This window comes from Eublepharis macularius, chromosome 13, assembly GCF_028583425.1.
Source record: "Eublepharis macularius isolate TG4126 chromosome 13, MPM_Emac_v1.0, whole genome shotgun sequence".
Classification (NCBI taxonomy): Eukaryota; Metazoa; Chordata; class Lepidosauria; order Squamata; family Eublepharidae; genus Eublepharis; species Eublepharis macularius.
Window position 1 is genome coordinate 17,539,041 of NC_072802.1, and position 19,439 is coordinate 17,558,479.

At 41.8% G+C, this 19,439-nt stretch overlaps 1 protein-coding gene across 5 annotated transcripts in view; it reads right to left on the bottom strand.

Moving 5' to 3' along the window:
- Positions 1–19,439, bottom strand: part of LOC129341062 (fibronectin type-III domain-containing protein 3a-like) — an 86,177-nt gene that overhangs the window by 54,425 nt on the left and 12,313 nt on the right. For all 5 annotated transcript variants that reach the window (XM_054995975.1, XM_054995971.1, XM_054995974.1 and 2 more), the window contains one exon: positions 300–439. In XM_054995975.1, the coding sequence (XP_054851950.1) occupies positions 300–410 (111 nt within the window). In that variant the 5' untranslated portion in view covers positions 411–439. The remainder of the gene's footprint in view (positions 1–299; positions 440–19,439) is intronic.

Genomic DNA, 19,439 nt, shown 5'->3' on the forward strand with positions numbered 1-19,439 from the left:
TCGCTGCTACTAGCTCTGCCTCTTATAAAATGCATACGGCCATTATATGGATATACCTGCTTTGTATCTGCCATCCAATTTAGTTTTCAAAGACAACAAGCAGGCATGCTGAGGAGGAGTACAATTATGGCCTCCGTACATATTAACAGTACTACAAGAAGCTTGTTACCAGATTCCCTGGATGCCACCAATTACAGAGGTCATGCTCCAAAGGGACTAGGCATCTATCTGTTTGTAGAATGGAATGACAAACTCCATCAAATAACCTGGAGTTTTTTATACTGTGCAGTTCCACTTGCCTGTTGCGTGGTGTCCCCATTGACCATATGAGGTAGAAGTGGCACTTCATTCAAAATCGGTGTGGCTTCTAATGGAGGTGGCTGGTCTGCCATCATAGCTGAAATGACCATTCGTCAACAGTTTCTCTTGCATCAGCTACCTGGTAAAACAAAAGACATGTCCATCTTTTATTAAACAAAGTAACACACAACTAATTAGTTCTGGGCGTTTGGTTCTGAAACACATTAACCTGACAGTTTTATCTATCCAAATGGAACAGCCAATCTCGAAAACGTGAGAGTAAAAGTCAGATTTCTAGGTTTACAAGAGGAAACAGTAGACACGTTGAACCAACCAGTCCTCCAATTCAGGACTTGGATTAGTTTTTTTAAAACATGCACAAATGAAGCCTGTGGACAACATTAACTAACTTTAGCATCTGCATTCACATTTTATTGAGATTTAACTGTACATGTTCCTCTCTCATAATGCAGCCAGGTGACTGAAGGAATATTTCATTTGAATAACATCCTTTTACCTCCAGATTAGAACAAATGGAATCAGTTTGAATCCTGAAACTGGTTGCACATTTCCAAAGATTTTCTTTAAACTGCTCAGAGGTACTGCCTGATACACCGTATTTACAAATGCTGCAGAACTATTAAAATTTCTTATGGGAATGGTACACAGCCCTTTAACATATTAGACCCCCACAAGACATGGAAGTCTCTGGCTTATCTAGAGGGTAGATGACTACAAAAACATTTCTGGCCCATCTTTCTGACAGCTCAGCGTGGCTTACAATAAACAATGAATCCAAATTTACACAGCAATTTAACACGTAATCAACACACAGCCGCCCTGCAAGCTATCTGACGGTCTTCTGGCTGTGTGACCATAAAGGCATCTGTACAGCTATTTCACTTTCATCCCAATTCTTGCGTCTCATTTTTTTTTTCAAAATAAGCTTCAGATTTTAAGGCTTCAGTCTTTAAGGCTGCAAGTTTAGGTGTGAAGACCTGACCAAACAACAATATTCAGGGCAGGTCTATGAAGATACAGAAGCCGGCCCATCTCTCAGTGGCTCCCAGTGAGTTTGATGGGGAAAGGAAAGAAACTGCGACCAGGAATGTGCAGTTGTGGGTATGCACACACACCAGCATACACACAGCTAGTAAGGGTCAGAACAGACTCTGGCTATCAGTGACTGGAGAGGTTTTGAAAATGTGGTTATTTATTTTAACCATTTCTATGTCGCCTTTCCACCAACATATGCTCCCCAAGGCAGTGAATATCAAGCTATTAAAATGTTTAGAACAGTAAATCACAAATAAAAAGTATATGTAAAATATTTAACAACACAATAAAAACATACAGACATACAAACACAACACAACCAGAGATGAGAAGGGCCAGTAAGAATTTACTGGGGTACACCAAACAGAACAAAAAAAGTCTTCACTTGCTGGTGGAGGACAACGGCGGAGGGAGACGAGGAATCTCCCTGGGGAAGTAGCTCCACACCGAGAAGGCCAGTTCAGGCCCCTTTCCTGAGGGGCGTCATGTTGGGGAGCGAGGGGATTTAGCTCTTTCCCCAATGAGGTTTAGTCAATCAAGGCCAACTCTCTCTTCCTGTTCCCTGTTATTTGTGCTTTTTTCCACTGAAGAGCTAACAGCAGCATGGAAGGTGGCTCAGTTTGGTTCTGATCCATTAGCATTTTAAAAATTCTAGCAAGGCTCCATTCACAACTTTCCCAGTCTCTCATCTTGGGCTGCATCCACACTTTATTGGATATTGCGCTATCACACTATAGCAATAATTCTGAACTGCATCATCCTGGTAGACTAAGCAATCCAGTTGCAAACGATTACCCTAACACAATACCCAACAATGGGTGGAGCTGGAACTGTGAGATCTATGGCAAAAAATAAGGCTACAAGTGCAAAGACTGTTAGATGACCAGGGGCCAGCAAAGCCCCTAGCTTCACATGTCAAGAACAACCCTTAACTTTGTCCACATAAACAGCTGCTGTTTATTTCTAACAGATAACCATCTCTAGACATGGTGCTTAGTTTATCTGCCCCTTCTAGCCCCCTCCCAACACTGGACTGCCAGATCTCTTCTAGCTAGAGGGCAGTTTGCTGTGCCCTTTCAGAGCCTAGAGAAGCCTGCAGTATTACAGCCTTCACCAACATAATCCACGCATCTTTGAAGGACAGTAGGCATTTTGCAAGGGCTAAAGCAAAATAAGTAAACAAAAAGCATACTTTCCTACCACAGTAAAGCCCAATATTAGTATTTATTAGCCAACTTGAATACAAATAAAGACTCTAGGAAAGGGCAGTTCAGGAGACTCTTGCTTTAATTATGCTTCTTTGAGCTTGATCAATACACCTCAATACATAGCAAAACAACACAACAAGGGAAAAGCCCTGTGGGATACAGCATGGTTACTAAACAAGCATTCAAATTATTAGCTTAAAAATAACCAGCTGTGAAAAACATGCTTTAAATCTTTGAGCTGCAGGTGGTTCTGGGGGGGGGGGCGTGGAGGAGAAGCAGGTGGCAATTGGAGAGTTTCCCAAATTCAGGCTGCCAGAAGAAGATGTGTTATGAACAAAAGTGTAATCTTATCTTAAGAATAATTATCAAACTTAGTTTGCTGGTCTCAAAATGAGACAGTGTCTCAGCACAACATCTGTTTAGATCTATTAAAAGCAATATAGATAGCCTTTCCATTTAAAACAGATCGTTCAGTTGCTTGTATTTTCTAAAACAGCTTAAGATCATAAGAAGACTAAGAAAGGATTAGAAAATAGATGCTCTAGAAAAATAACCCTGCATTGAAAACCTTACTAAAAAAGACCTGGTGATTAAAATACGTTAATGAAATCACCACTGTGCAGGCCCTGCAGGGGGGAATTCCACAAGCCTTTAACAGAAAAGGCCCTGTGTCCAGTAGATATCTCCACTTCACCTTTATATGAACCCAGACCATTTATATTAAAAATTAAAATACACTCAAATCTAACTGCTGCTAAAGGTCCCCAATACCCTACCAATGACACCCAGATAAATACAGTCCCTCCAAACTTCTAAAACACTATTTAGTTTATGATGGTTGTTGTGGATTTTCCGGGCTGTATAGCCGTGGTCTTGGCATTGTAGTTCCTGACATTTCGCCAGCAGCTGTGGCTGGCATCTTCAGAGGTGTAGCACCAAAAAGTACGACGCCAAGACCACAGCTATACAGCCCGGAAAATCCACAACAACCATCATTCTCCGGCCGTGAAAGCCTTCGACAATATACTATTTAGTTTAGATGCTGATGTGTTTAAGGGGAAGATGCTCCCTGGTTGCCAGTACAGAAACACATAATCCATCGCCTTAAATGGTACAGCCTTGCTAGAATTATATTATATACTTTTCCTAGATTTATCAGTCAGCTCTGTTATAAGGCCAGTGTACTGCCTGCAACAGTGAAATGTAATAGGAAATTGGAGGGGGGGTGCTTGAATGCATGCAATATTTAACAGGGCTGCAATCCACTAAAAGGTGCTGCTGGTAAAGATACATTTTCCTAGAGAACTGAATATCTAGAGAGAATGAAGTACTGCAAGGCAAAGATCTGTTCCAATGAAGAAAGTTATGACAGGCACTGTCCCTTCCTTTGCATTCAGTAAAGCCGTTATATATAAAAGTAGGTAGACTGCAGTGGCTCAGAGCGTGAGGCAAGAATCAGGAAGCCCATGGTTCAAATTTTACTGCAGCCCCAACTCACTAGGTGGCATCAGACAATCTCAGGCTCGGCTCCCTATCTGCAACACGGAAACAGAAACACTGAACCTACCCAGCAGCTGTAATGAAAGCTCTCACTTAAGCCAATCACTTGAGTATCAGAATGACTCTCTGCTACTTTTCAGCCCATACACTCCTCAAAGAAGTCAAACTATGAATATACTAGGAAACAGCTGTTGAACAGCTGTTGAAGTAGCGTGACTGGGCGAAGGAACCCTATGTCCAGTCCTTTTGATTCTTACACGGGGACTTGTTTTGACTGTAAAATAAGGGCACAGCTCTCAGTTTTTCATGGGATGGGAGAGAGAGATGGGAATCCAAGTATCAAAGGAGCTACGTTACATGGATTTGCACCAATGCTTTATGATACATTAAGCCACCTACTGAATGCACATCTGACCTGTGGCACCTATATGGCACACTGCTAGGTATGTACCCTCAGGTCAAAGAGGATTTTGTATCAGCCTGGCCCTGGAATAAATGGCAGATGCTTTGTCACACCCAGGAACCAAAGTCAGTTGCAGGCAATAGTCATCTGAAATGTTTTTGGAGCCCTCATTCATGTTTCACCAATACAGCCAAAGCACAGCACATTCTGTAATCATGTCACACAAATACAGAATTCAGCAGTGCAAGAATCTCATCTTTCAATTAAATACAACCCAGCCCATAGTTTGTCAGATCTGAAAGAGAAAACACCAAAAGAAATCTCAAATTTGGTGTGTGTATAATGATTCAGTGCTCTTTTGAGCTTTCCTCTTGCTGTGACTGGCAGAAGCAGATTATACAAAATGAACAGAGGCAAATGTATTGAATACACATAACTGACGCAGAATCCAGCAAACAGTTAATCATACGTACAACCATGATCAAAGTTTAACTTATAGGAAGAATCTCACACTGAAACAGAGGCCTGGATATTGTTCCTCATAATATGGATTGAGCCATATGGGGATTGAGCCAGTCCTGTTGTTATTTAAAACTTTATGCCCCATTCCTCCATAATCGATCACGGCAGCTTACAACAGAAAATAATCTCTGTGTTGATGCCTCCTCCCTCCCAGTACACAGGCAATCTTGCATAGTACCCATTCACTATACAACTGCATGCCAAATCTCTTCACAGGCTGGTCTGCTCCTGTAGAAACATGCAAATATGCAAGTCTGTTCTACAAGAATGTCAAGCCCCAAGTATCCCTTCTTGCAGGCCAATCTAGTTAACTCTTGCAAGAAAGGGGAAGGGGAACCAGAGTCCCTCATGAGAGAAAAATGCACTTGACACTGTGCAGGCAATTAATCAATTTAAAGTGCAAAAGTGCTAATGCATTTTATATTATAAATCTCATTCACAATATACAGTATCCCAACACAAAAAGTACAAAGTTCTTCCTGTGTGCATTTGCTACAACCTTACAGATTGAGATGATTCTGGAGGAGAACAATAAAGTCCATTAGATGGAAGCTACTAGTTTTTGTCTGTTTCTTCTTATGTTTTCTTTAACTTGGTTAATTTCCAAGCGTTGTGTGGTCTAACTGAAGGGAAGATCCTTGCTGATCTCCTGTAAAATCATGATGGATGTATGAATTTAATGTTGTCAAATTTGGGTTGTTATGCATTTTAATTCTGTGTTATAGTGGATTGATACGCCCCTGAGGAGGTGATGTACGAAATCTGAGTCAATAATAGCCGGTCCCGGATTGGGCGTGGGACAATGTATTACCATCTTTCCATTGTATTACCATCTTTATAATATAAAATGTATTAGCACTTTTGAACTTTAAATTGATTAATTGCCAATCTAGTTAACTCGGCAGGAATGTATTCATCAGAGAAAAAGAGAATATACTGAGTTATGGGACTGGAGAAAGGAACAGGCAATAATACAACACACACACACGAACTTAAACCAAAATCATGCAACTGAGAAATCCCAGCCCCCAATACACAGATGTTAAGGTTGCAGAAGTCTCTCCTGTAGCACCCTTCAAAGCTATGAGCACTTCTGTAAAACTAAGAAAATTAAATAAAATATCATTTAAAAAAAGCTATGAGCACATGCCTGAGTGCAATCTGAAAGGGGCCACTGTGCCAGCTGCCACTGAAGTAATTCAGCGGATTTGTTGAGTTATTTCTATGTTATGAGAAAATATTCAGAAACATTTGCATTCTTCCAACTATTATCTGACAACTCTTCTCAAAAGGGCTGCCATTTATATCCAGTGACAGTTCAGAAAGCCTATGGGGCAGTGAAATAGTAAAAGAATGGTGCTCATCACGACTTCTAGCCAGAACCAAAGTTGCGACTGTCAAGACTGAAACTGGAAGGAAATGCTCTCTGTTAACACTATTAACTAGGCACTTACTTGGCATTTTATTCTGAAAGCTTTGTAGACATTCATATAATTCTTACAACAATCCTGGAAAGCAGGTCAGCATCTATTTAGAGCCTTCGATATCCACATGCAAATGCTGAAGCAGGGGCAATCTTAGCCATGGGGCAGCTAGGCGAGGTAGGGTCTCTTACACCTATTGCCTTGCTTCCCTGATGGAGGAGAAAAGAACAGGGAGCAAGCTTCCACCGCAATGCAGGCACGCCCCCTCTGGGGCATGGGCGGCCTGCTTGGGGGTGGCACTGTATACGTGCCCCCAGCATCCAGCCTGGTGGCCAACCTTTGCTTGAGTGTGGGATGGTCCTGGTGGGGGTGCAGCGATTCTGGGGCCCCATCCTGGACTTTTGCTCAGGACCCAAGAATCACTAAGACTGTCTCGCCCTGAAGATATAAAAAGGGAAGAGGAGGGGTAGGGCAGGAGAGGATTTTGCTGAATTGCGGAGAGTAAAGGGTCTACTGCTGCATCTCAAAGCTATAAAGGAAGAAAGCTGTATATGTTGCTATGTCAGCAAAGGGTAGTGCAAAATCCTGAGCAGCCTCATAGGTGCAGAGAGCTTTTATTTGCTTGGCCTTTCTAGGTACCTGAACCAATCATTGTGTGTTTGGCTGGGCCTCACAGAAAGTATGCCTTGGAGCACACAATTTCATTTCACACACTATCATTCTAGGTTTGGGATAGCAAGTGGACTGTAGAGCATCCTCTGTCCCTGAAACAACTTGGAGGTCTTAAAGCTGTTGAGCCCCGACACACCTTCGCTAGCTTTTGGGAGAGGAGGCATAAAGCTTGTTAGGTTCTTCTTGCATCAGCAAAAAACCAAGATGTCATCTCTGCTGGGCAAGTGCTTGTTCCCCTCAAAGCACCATATTTAGAAACATTTATATTTTACTACCCACCCACCCCCGAGCATTCAATAAGACAAAGGGAGACTAGCTCATAGGAGGAAAAGGAAGAAAGGAACCAGCAGACTGAGGGAACAGGTGGGGGGGGGGCGAAGATGGGAGAGTCACTTAAGCAGGGATAGCTGTAAAGGGGAGGAGTGGAGAGGGTGCAAAGGGAGAAGGCAGAGGGACATAAGACAGGAGACCAAGTTACTCCACTGCTTTCAAATGTGCTACGCCGGTTGGGATCCAGGCACCTGGACACCCTGCCATGAAACGGGAGTGACCACTGCTGCCTTCCACTCCTTGCATTAATGAAGCAGCAGGCTTCCTTCCCTTCCCCGTTTGCACCGTTCATTACCTTATTATGTACTTCTAAGCTTAAATTCCTCATCATTTGTCAAATGGCACAAGCCCAATTATAATAAATGGCCATCATAATATTTACTGTGGTTATAATTTTCTTAAGAGTTCCCTGTTTGCACTGAGTTCATTATACAAAGATACTTTTTTCCATGAGATGTGGTTCACTGTACCAACTATCAGTAATTCATGACTCAGATAATGACAACTGATACTAAAAGGGGACTAAATTCAAATAATGATTACACACAGCAGTTATCACCTGGCAGCTGATGCACCACCCCTCTGAGATAAGGCTTTTCCAACCATAAATGCCAGCCTGAGTCAGAAGTCCAATGAACTTCGGCTATCGGTTATTTTTGCAGTTACCATGAGAAACCTATCACTTCAAAAAATCCAGCCTGGATTTACCCTACGAGTGGTACTGGGATTTTAGCTGCCACTCTGACCACTAGTTTTATTTTTTAAGGTATTATGCACTTTAACATCAGTAATAGATATGATTTTTTAAAAAGCATGGGATCCCTTTATTCCAATTATGGCAAGAAAAAGTAAGGTACATGCAGTGGAGTTGAATTTTTCCATTTTATAATACATAGTTATTAAATGTAGGAAAATATTATGTTATATAAAACTTTCAGGTATTTTAATATCAATAAATAGACCTTATGTGAAATCAAAAAATAAACAGGAGGTAGCTACAGTGGTTCACAGCAATTCCAAAAATAAAAGCCATGTAATGCTTTTTATCAAGACTCTGCAAACTAACAGAACGAGGGCACAAGGTCTCTTGAGTCCTTTTCATCAGGTATGTCTTAGAGAAAAAAACTAGGACAGAGAAAAAAAAACCCTCAGGCCATGATCTTGAAGCCTGTTCATCAGCATCTGTACCTGAATGCTTTGCTGACTTCAAAAGGCACAGGGGATGGGTAGTGCCAGGCTGCACCCTTGGCATGCCAGGAACAAGCAAAAAATGGAAGCCATCCAAAAGAAAACATAACAACCGTTGATCAAATGCTAATCCAACCAACAGGAATACTACTGTTCTAATACTCTGGAATGCCCTCCACCCCTTGAGGTTCACCTGATGTCTACCTTACTCTCCCCTTTAGATGCCAGGCAAAACAAATCTTTTTACCCAGTCTTTTAATTGAGGGGTTATTTTAGTTGCTCTTATGATTTGCTTCTAGTCTGAGGACTGTTTTACAGATATTATTTCAAGACTGTAGAATGTCTTATGCTGTTCTTACGGCTTCTTCTAATAACAATAATCTTGGGCTTTTTTATGTTGTGAGCTGCCTAAAGCAGTTCTCTGGAGATGTGACATTTAAATGTTCTAACTAAATAAATACTACCACAGTTTGTCTTATGCTGACTTTTACTTAGGGCATCAACAAGAGTTAATTACAAGGATTGTTTCAAAAAAAGATTATCATGCTTCTCCTTTACTCTTGGCCTTTGAAAGGATCTGAGCGTTCCATTTGGTGTCAGACCTGATGAACTATTGGTTGTTATGTTTTCAGTTGGATGGCTTCCATTTTTGGCTTCTTGTTCTGAGCATCCAGAGAGTGCAACTTGATACCAGCCATACCCTGTGCCCATTGAAGTCAGCAAAGCATTCTATACCAGATGCTGACAAAGGCTTGAGATCATGACCTGAGAGACTCCCTCCTTTTTTTTCTTAAGCCACAGATTGATTAAGAGCTCTCTGGAGAACTCAAAAGCCGGCAATTGTACCTTTTTATTTTGGTTGGTCTTACAAAAGCCATACAATATCCTTTCATTATGTTAAGTCAGTTTCCCTCAAATAACATTTTCTCAGGTACAGCCCTTAGCTGCTAATTTTACTGTTATTAACTATATAAAGCTGCCTTACACAGATTTGGACCACTGAACCATCTAGCCCAAAAATATGCCTACTCTAAATGGCTTTCTAATATCACAAATAGAGATCTTTCTCAGATCTGGTACCCAAAATCCTTTAACTGCAATATTCGAAACCAAATCTGAGATCCTATGAAGGTAAGCTATGTGCTCTACCATATGTTGCCCCTCCTGAGCTAATAACATTTTTAAAAACTTTTTAAAAAAATTTATAATACAAAACAATACAAACATTAATGTATTAAAGCTTGAGTAAGTTGCAACCAATGGAACAACATCCTACTTTATAAAAGGCTAAGCATATTGAAGACAAAACGCTTCCTACCCTGGTGTGCCTCCAGAGGGTGCTGCTGTGGAGGGAAGCCCAGATGAGGCAGCCAGACCTCCAGAAAGAACGCCACAGTGGGAAGCCCAGGCCAGGATCTGGTGTGGAGCAGGCCACAATGCCTCCCCCCCCCGCTGCCTTCACCCAGCTGGAATCAGGACTGGAGCAGGTGACAATGCCCACCCCTGCCTTCACCCAGCTGGGATCAGGAGCGGAGCAGGTGGCAATGCCCGGCCCACTTCACCCAGCTGGGATCAGGAGAGAAGCTGGTGGCAATGCCCATTTCCTCTCACCCAGTTCAGATCAGGAACAAAGCAGGTGGCAATGCCTGCTCCCCCCTTCACCTGGCTGAGATCAGTAGTGGAGCAGGCAGCAACGCCCACACCCCAACTTCACCAAGCTGGGATCAGGAGTGGAGCAGGTGGAAATGTTTGCCCCCCCTTTACCCAGCTGGGATCAAGAGTGGAGCAGGAGGCAATGCCAGCTTCCCCCTTCACCCAGCCGGGATCAGGCGCAACACAGGTGGCAACTTCCACCCTTATTCACCTGGCTGAAATCAGGGATGGAGCAGGAGGCAATGCCTGTCCTCCCTTCACCCATCCGGGATCAGGAGCATAGCAGGTGGCAAAACTCACTCTCTGCCTCCACACAGCTGGGATTAGGAATGAAGTAGGTGGTAATGCCCGCCCCTACCTTCACCCGACTGGTATCAGAAGCAGAGCAGGTGGCAATGCCCTCTCCCCTTTAACCAGCTGGTATCAGGAGTGAAGCAGGTGGCACTGCCCGCCCCCCCCTCACCCAGCCAGGATCAGGCAAGAGCAGGCTGCAATGCCCACCCCTTTTCACCTGTTGAAATCAGGCACAGAGCAGAAGGCAATGCCCCCTCCCTTCACTCATCTGGTATCAGGAGCAGAGCAGGTGGCAATACCCGCCCCACCTTCACCAATCTAGGATCAGAAGCAGAGCAGGAGGCAATGCCTGCCCCCCGTTCAACCTGCCAGAATCAGGCGCAGAGAAGGTGGCTATGCCCTCCCTTCACCTAGGTGGAACCAGGTGCAGAGCAGGTGGCAATGCTCATCTCTTCACCTGGCTGGGATCAGGAGCAGGTGACAATGCCTGCCCCCTCCTTCACTCGGTTTAGATCAGGTGCAGAGGAGGTGGCCATGCCTGCCCCCTCCTGCCTTCATCTGGTTGGGATCAGTGATGGAAGATGAGGGAATGCCAGCCTGCCTGTCCTCCTTTCTCTAGAACCCATTGTATTTTTTCCCGCAACGGGCTTTGTTGCTAGTGGTAATATAACCATTAAGTTGAGAATACATAACAATAGCTCAGGTGAGCCTGATCTTGCCAGATCTCAGAAGCTAAGCAGGGTCGGCCTTAGTTAGTAATTGGATGGGAGACCTCCAACGAAGACCAGGGTTGCAGAGGCAGCCAATGGCAAACCACCTCTGATAGCTTCTTGCCATGGAAACCCCACCAGGAGTCACCATAAGTCAACTATGACTTGAGGGCATGATTTCATTCATTCATACACTTAGAGGGCACCACACACACACACACACCGACAACAACAACAAATATTGTATTACAAAATATATTCTTTATATATAGTACAAGTTTATAAAATAAAGGAATCAAGTGAGTAAGGTTTATCTGGTTTCACGCCCATGTTGGCCATATATTCCAAAATTGGAACCAGGTTTTTAAAAAGCTAGATTGATAAGAATCTGAGTCTGGGTCGGTGATTTGATCGTTGATCTTAACCATGAAATAATGGTTCTAGATTTTTGAGCCAATAACATTTTTAATGAAGAATAAGAATTGCTTCACTTGGGCAGGAGAAAGACCTTGTATCTCTGACAACTGGATTAAAAAACATCTTCACATACCAGTTGTCACATTCTACAGAAGTGCTGACTTTATGTATGCCACCATTTCCTTAAAAAAAATCAATAGCAGCCTTACTACCACATTCAGATCGGTTGCTCTGGGAACAAACAAGGTTTATGAACAGCTATATGAAATGAACTACAGTCCAGATTAGCAAAACCAGAAGAAGCATAAATCAGGGAACAGATCTGAATCTTTTGCTCAGACTCCCAACTTCTCCAAAAACAGTATAATTTATTCTTCAATATATGGATTGTGGTGTACACCCCCCCCCCGCCCCATACTTAGTGCTGAATACTTTGTAAGTATAACACAGTCTTATCTAAATTGCTTAAATGGATAAATTGCTTTCAGAAATAGTTTGTGTCATAGTACTGTTGAACATTCAGGAAAGAAAGCAAGACCCCTCAATTTGTTTTTGCTCCCCCCATACCCAATTTACTACTTAAGATATCTAAAAGTCTACATAACTTGCTAATTATGCTTACTTGGTCCCAAAGATTAAAGTCAGCATCTTCAGACATTTTAGGCTAATCTTTAATTATCTTTATTTAATCTTTAAAACAAAACCCTTCACAAACGGGAAATTTCTAGACCCACTCTTCTGTGCTATTCCCCCCCCCCCAAAATCTGCAACACCTTGTCAGACTACTTTTCAGAGTTTCTTCACTGCAGTAGGACCACCCACGAACACTCCAGGTAAACTGGTTTCCATACTGCAGGATTCAAGGGAGGTGAGAAAAAAAGATTTTTGATAAAAACCTATTTATAAAGTTAATCTGGGGGAAGGGGGCACCACTGTGGACCACCATCTCTCCATAACAGCAATCTGTTCATAACTAAAGATATGTTCTTATTAAAGAAATAATTTGAAACATTTCCCAAGAGAACTTATATGTACCTCTCTCTGGTGGATAACATTTGGCTTCTATCCCAAAAAGCACCACATGTTAAATTAAGGCACTGGAAATGTTTCTTAGGCCTTACCCAACAAGTACCCACAGTCAAACATTTTCTGTATGCACAAATGGAAAATATCCACATAATTAATATGTGAAGTAGCTTTGACTGTGGGGGGAATAAATTGCTACAGACTAAAAAACCCATAAACCTTGAATTCCTGAAGTACAAATGAAATGCTCTCTCCAAAAGAACCTTCATATATTGGACAATTCAATAAATTATGCCATCGCACCCTTACTGCTCTAAAGTAAAAACTTTAAGACATTTATGTCTGCATTCATTGGCTTATATATAATCAACACTATAAAGTAATCACATAATGTCAATAAAAGCAATAAAGGGGCCAAGAACTAATAATAAAAGCCATGGGGTAGAATAAAAGAATAATTAAAAGAGAGGGGCATCATTAAAATTAGCAGGCAAGAAGAGAAAACACACACAACAAAAATGTTGAGAAAACAAGTGTTTTCTCCTGGTGGCAAAAATTTAACATGCCAGGAGCCAGGTGAACCACAAGAGGGAAGGAATTCAGTAATTGAATGCTCTGGTGTCCATCAACTCAAAGTGAAGACATACAGAGTTGAGCCTTTCAAGTAGATTGGAAATGATGGGCAGGTTCACAAGGCAAGCTTAAAATGACTACAACTTGCAAACGTTATGGCGTAATAATTAGCCATGTGCCAAGCACAAAAAAATTCACAAGCACAACTCCTGACTTTATTATGAAGTTTTGTGCTAGTTAAATATGGCTTGGGCACCCTTAATTTTCATTATGACATCCTGCAATGTGAGTACATCTCACAGATTAGAATTTGGGACTGTTTGTTCCTTTTCTGTGTGCAACTGCTAAAAAGAACAAGAGCTTGAGCCAGGGAGTCTGCAGTTCAAATCTCTGCTGAAACAAGAACTCAACAAACAGGTGGCTTAGGTGACCCACCGTCTTTAGAAGGCAACAGAGAATATTCAAGAACGAGTGATAAAGTAACCGTGAAATCCTAAAATTGACCTAGGCATGTCTAAGTCTACAGCCATACCAATTTAACATGCCCATAGATGAAAAAGATACCAAGATCCTATCTGTGACTCTGGTGGTGTTTTGTATGCCAATTAGGCATGCTCAATCACCCAGCTGGTTCAGCTCACATTCGGTTCACTGGTCATGAACAGGAAACTAGTAATTCAGCAAACTGTGTCTGAGTTAATCTGGATGAGTCCAATTAGCATGATTCCAGAGCTCTCTCACAACTGCCGCCCTACTGTCACCTGTCTGCCATTGCCTCCAAGTTTTAGAAGACACATGGTAAAAAAGATTTTTGAGTTGAGACTTACTTCTTAGATGTTTCTGTGTGCCTCTGATGCCTGATCATTAGCCCTCTCTGTGGGTCCAGCTAATCTTGCAATCTGTTCTTGAATAATGCCACTGACTGTGCAGGTGCAAAAAGCAGCTAGGGCAATCTAGATGATGTCAGTCATTTAAAGGATACATCCAACTGTGCAGGTGCAACAAGAGGACAGACAGCAAGTAATTCCATGCTTTACACAAGGCTGCCAGGGGGTACATGTTGCTTCTTCAGTAACTGAAATTATTTAGTTCTGGGAAAGACAGAAGCAGCAGTGACAATCTAGTACTGTAACATGCTAGTGCTACACATGCACAAGATTGCTTGGAACAATGCTACGCCGGGGACAAATTTTGCCAGGGAACATTTAAGAAATCCAATCAGGAATGTGCCTCACTTATAATCAAGGAGTTTGAACAACATATGTTTGCCTGGCCATTGTGTCTGTGTTGCAGTTTGCAGCGAGTTTGCTTCAAATGGTGTGAAATTTTCAGAGAATCTCCCACTCCCTCAGAGCATCAGATCTGCCAAAATTCAGAAAGAGGATGTCCATTTCAGATACAAAAAGTCTGTGTACAGTAGAGGCATCCCATTGCTCAAATGGAGTGCTTTCCAGTCTGCTAATCACACTGTTCACTTCCCGCACACCCCACCAATATTTTTTCAATAACCTCTACACACTGCTTGAGCAAAGGTATTCATTGTAAAACACAACCTCTGCATTGCAATACATTGCCTTGTATGTGTGTGTTACGTGCCATCAAGTCACCTCCAAACTATAGCGACCTTATGAATGAAAGACCTCCAAAATGTCCTATCATTAAAAGACTTGCTCAGATCCTGCAAACTGGAGGACATGGCTTCTTTTATTGCGTCAAGCCATCTCGTTTTAGGTCTTCCTTTTTTCCTACTGCCTTCTACTTTTCCTAGCATTATTGACATTTTCAGAGAATTTTATCCTCATAATGCGCCCAATGTACAATAGCCTCAGTTTTGTCATTTTAGCGTCTCGGGAGAATTCAGGCTTGATTTCATCTAGTACCCACTTATTTGTCTTTTTAGCTGTCCATGGTATCCGCAAAACTCTCCTCCAACACCACATTTCAAATGAATCAATTTTCTTCCTGTCAGCTTTCTTCACCGTCCAGTTTTCACATCCATACATAGCAATGGGGAATACCATAGTTTGGATTATCTTGATCTTGTTTCCCAAAGAGACATACTTATCTTTAAGGATCTAGCTCCCTCACAGCTGCTCTTCCAAGTCTCAATCTTCTTCTGATTTCTTCACTGCAGTCTCCCTTTTGGTTGATGATTGAGCCAAGGGATAGAAAATCTTGAACAATTTCAATTTCCTCACTGTTAACTTTAAAACTGTGTAATTCCTCAGTAGTCATTACTGTAATCCTGCTTTGGTGCTGTCTTCTTTAACCTTCATCAGTAGTCGTTTCTATCTCTTACTTGAAACCCTATGATGAGACTGCCTTGCATAGACCATTCAAAAACCAAAATAAAACAGGTTTTAGTAGTTTTTCCCTGTGTCACTAAGTCAGCCTTCAGAGCAGTGATAGAAGGGCAGAGACAGGGAAGAGGTCAAGGAACAAGTTAACAACCCCAGTTCTTCATTCCTGGTGGCTGAGGCTGTAAGCAGCTTGATTTGGCAGGTTGCAAGAAGATGGGAAACTCCAGTAAATACATGGGTGGGAGAGGAGAATATTGACAGATTAAAATGTCTTCAACTGCTAAATGTTTTCTATTGCTCCTTGATTCCACAGGAGCCCGTATTTGGCCCTGGTTGCAGAACTCAGCTTTCAGCACATTCATTGTAAGAAATCAACTTGACAAATCTTATGGCTGTAAACAAACAAAGGCTTAAAATCTTGTGGACAGCATCTGATAAAATTTCAGGAGCTGGCAGAAAGAGAAAAGCAGACTGAAAGGGATTTCTACTGGTCAGTGCTTAAATAATCCTTTTAACTGCATTCATACAATGCAGCTTTTCTTGGTGCAGAAAGTAGAGCTCTGTTGACATGGAAACATTGATTTTAGGCAGAGTGTCCAGATCCCCAGATTATTTATTTAAAACATTTAGATGCTGCCTTTCCACTCAAACAGGATACCTAAGGTGGTGAATATTAAAAAACATTTAAAACATTGAAGACAGCATTTAAAATGTGTGTGTGTGTGTATGACTGACACACACACACACACACATATAAAAGACAACCAAACCAAACATAAAAGTCTTCACCCATTGGCAGGAGACAATGACAGCAGATGGGTAGGTAGCTGTATAGGGCCCAAGTTGTATAGGGCTTTAAAGCTCAATATCAGCACCTGGAATTGGACCCAGAAGCAAATTGAGAGCCAGTGTAGATGTTATAATACCGGCATGATATGTTCCCTGTGATTCACTCAAGTCAACATTCTGCCTGCAGCATTCTGTACCAACTGCAGCTTCCTGACAGTCTTCAAGGGCAGCCCCACACAGCACATACTGCAGTAATCTAATCTAGGTTTACCAGGGCATTTACCACAGTGGCAAGATTATTCTCGCCTAGGAACTGCTACAGCTGGCTCACCAGCTAGTGCGGGTTAAAGGTGCCTGTAGCTACCGTTGCCACTTCCAAACTATAAGCCTGCTCCTTTAGGGGGATTACAACCGCATCTAGAACAGGAGATACTCCAACCAATGGACTGAACTTTCTCCTATGAGTAGCCTGTGTTGTCAGGATTGTTTCAGCTTATTTGCTCTCATCCATCCCAAAACTGCCACAAGGCACTTGTTCACTGTTTCCACAGCTACCTTGGGATCTGCTAGAAGCTTGAGGCAGAGCTAAGTAGCATCTGTGTATTGCTGATAACTCAGTCTGAATCTCTGCATGACTGCTCCTAGTGACTTCCCATAGATGTTGAAAAGCATGGGAAACAAGATATAGATGTAAGTTCTGAAGACATGAAAAACTGGATTTTGTCCTTTTTCCCCCGAATGGAAAACAGAACAATGTCGAAAAAAACTGTAATATCAGCAATACTTTCATATCAAGCCCCAAAGTACTATTTTAACATAACATTAATAGCTTAAAACTTAGTTAGCACATAAAATAAAAAAGGAGTCAGTGGCACCTCAAAGGCTAACAAAAGTTAGTCAAAAAAGAGGTAACAAAAATGTAGGAAAAAATAAATACAAGAATAAATAAAAGAAATCATGTTATTTGGACAGTTTTCTAACACTGACAACACTGAACCAGTCAATAGTCTATTATCATAATCACAGCATATTAACTGCGGACAAAATTAATTTCATTTAAATTATATGCTTGAAAATATTAGTATTACTGTTGCAGACTGTTCTACACACATGCTGAGTAAAATTTCATCTTAAAAAGAATTTTTACTTTCTAAAAGAGAAAACAGGCACTTCAGTACTGCCTTAAACATTTTTTCCATCAGAAAAATTGAAAAAAGGTAAGAAATGAACGGCTCCCCCCACCCCCTGCAAATTTCCCCCGACTTTCACATCACTATCTCAGACACAACAAAGTGGAGAGCCGAGGTGATTACTCCATGAACTACATTTGACCAACAGGACACTAAATTGCTCAACTCTCCTTTCATTCTCATATTTGGTACTACTATGCTCTTTTTCCAGTGCCTTCCATTTGCAATGCACTTACGTTTAAAACCTTCATTCAAAACTGAAACTCAAGGGTAAGTTGACAAATATTTCTACCCCAACTGGAAACTCAACCTTTAGCAGGCACTTCTTCATCCTTCATCAATGAAGCTGCTGTACAGTTGAATGTCATGTCACAAAGCTATTGGCAACTCATTCTCACAGCCTCGAGGGCCCAATATATCCTTTACCAGAGTATCTAGGAATTCTCCACTGAGAAAAGAAGATGGGCCTTAGAGGAGTCTACAAACTGATTTGTTCTCTTGAGTATCAGTCTCAAATATACTTTGAATGTTACCTGGAGTGTCACTGGACGAATGAACCAGTAACATTTGGCTGATGGCACTTCTTTTGACGCTCACTTCCAATGTTATAAGCAGCAGCATCACTAGTTGCATACAGAATAATTATAGTTGATTCATCACACTGGCAAAGTTCTCAAAAAGCATGGCTGATATCAGGTTTGATTAGCCTGTCCTCAGCAAGGAGGCTAAACATTTTGCTGACCTCAGAAAGGGATATATGCAGTATGTATATTTGCTTCATTCACCCTCCTTCTTAAAATATGCTGTGTTCTAGCAATAAGGTTCCCTTTGGGAAGGGAGCTCTGTTGTATGGGATGGTGGCTTGGGAATGGTGAGCCCGTCACAGAAAACAGGTGGGAATTCACTTTTTACGGGACTCATGGATCCATGTATGTAAGTGCAACCTTTAGTTCTCCCGCATGTGACTCTCTATCTCCTTACTCCTACAGAAAGTAATACGACCTGCTATAAAACATAACAAATAAACAGGAGCAATGATGGTAGAAAGCAACCATCAAACACTATAAACTAACTCAGCTCATACCTTTCAATTTGAACATAGTGATACAAAATTTTATTTTTAGAAATGCAATAGTGTGGTCTATACTTTGTATGTATGTGGTTGGTGTGTGTTGTTTTAAAGCTTTTTTTGGTTTGTGTGTGGGGTATCAATTTACATTCTGGGTATACTCCAGGACTGGCACACAAACCTTCCACAGGGTTGAAAAAATCCTGATTCCCAAGCCTGGACACCAAACACCAGCCTTGCACATAAAATAAAAAGTGGAGCGGTCCACAAATCCAGTTGCTAGGTGGCCTACAACACCAGCTCTCCCCTATAAAGGCTCCCTTCCCTGTCTAAAGCTGGGTTGGTTAACAAAGGGGGAGAGATCTTTCACTGGCACTGGAACACGTCTTCCCCCAAGACAATCATCCCTTCTTAGTACATGAAGACTGGGAGGATATTGGAGGAGGAAAGAAACACTATGAGCATTTCAGCGCTTCTCACCATCTGCTAAACCAGGTTTGTACATGGTATTTGCTTGTTGCTCGTAAAAGTTATTTTACAGATGCTTTCAGCTACCATTAAGTCAAACAGAAAATGCCCTCAAATATCAAATTGCGCTGGAAATCCACAAAGAGCTGCAGAAGACAGGGAGTATAACCTGAAAATCCTCTTAGAAAAAGTCTTCTGGCCACAGAAAACATCCTGCTGTATGCAGTGCTGGAAACATTACAACTGTTTCTCTGCCAAAGTGTCCTTGAACCTTTTGTTGATTGTTCCTTCACAGGAAAGGCTACATCTGTTAGCAGCAAGGTTAAGCTTATTTTTACATGCAAGTC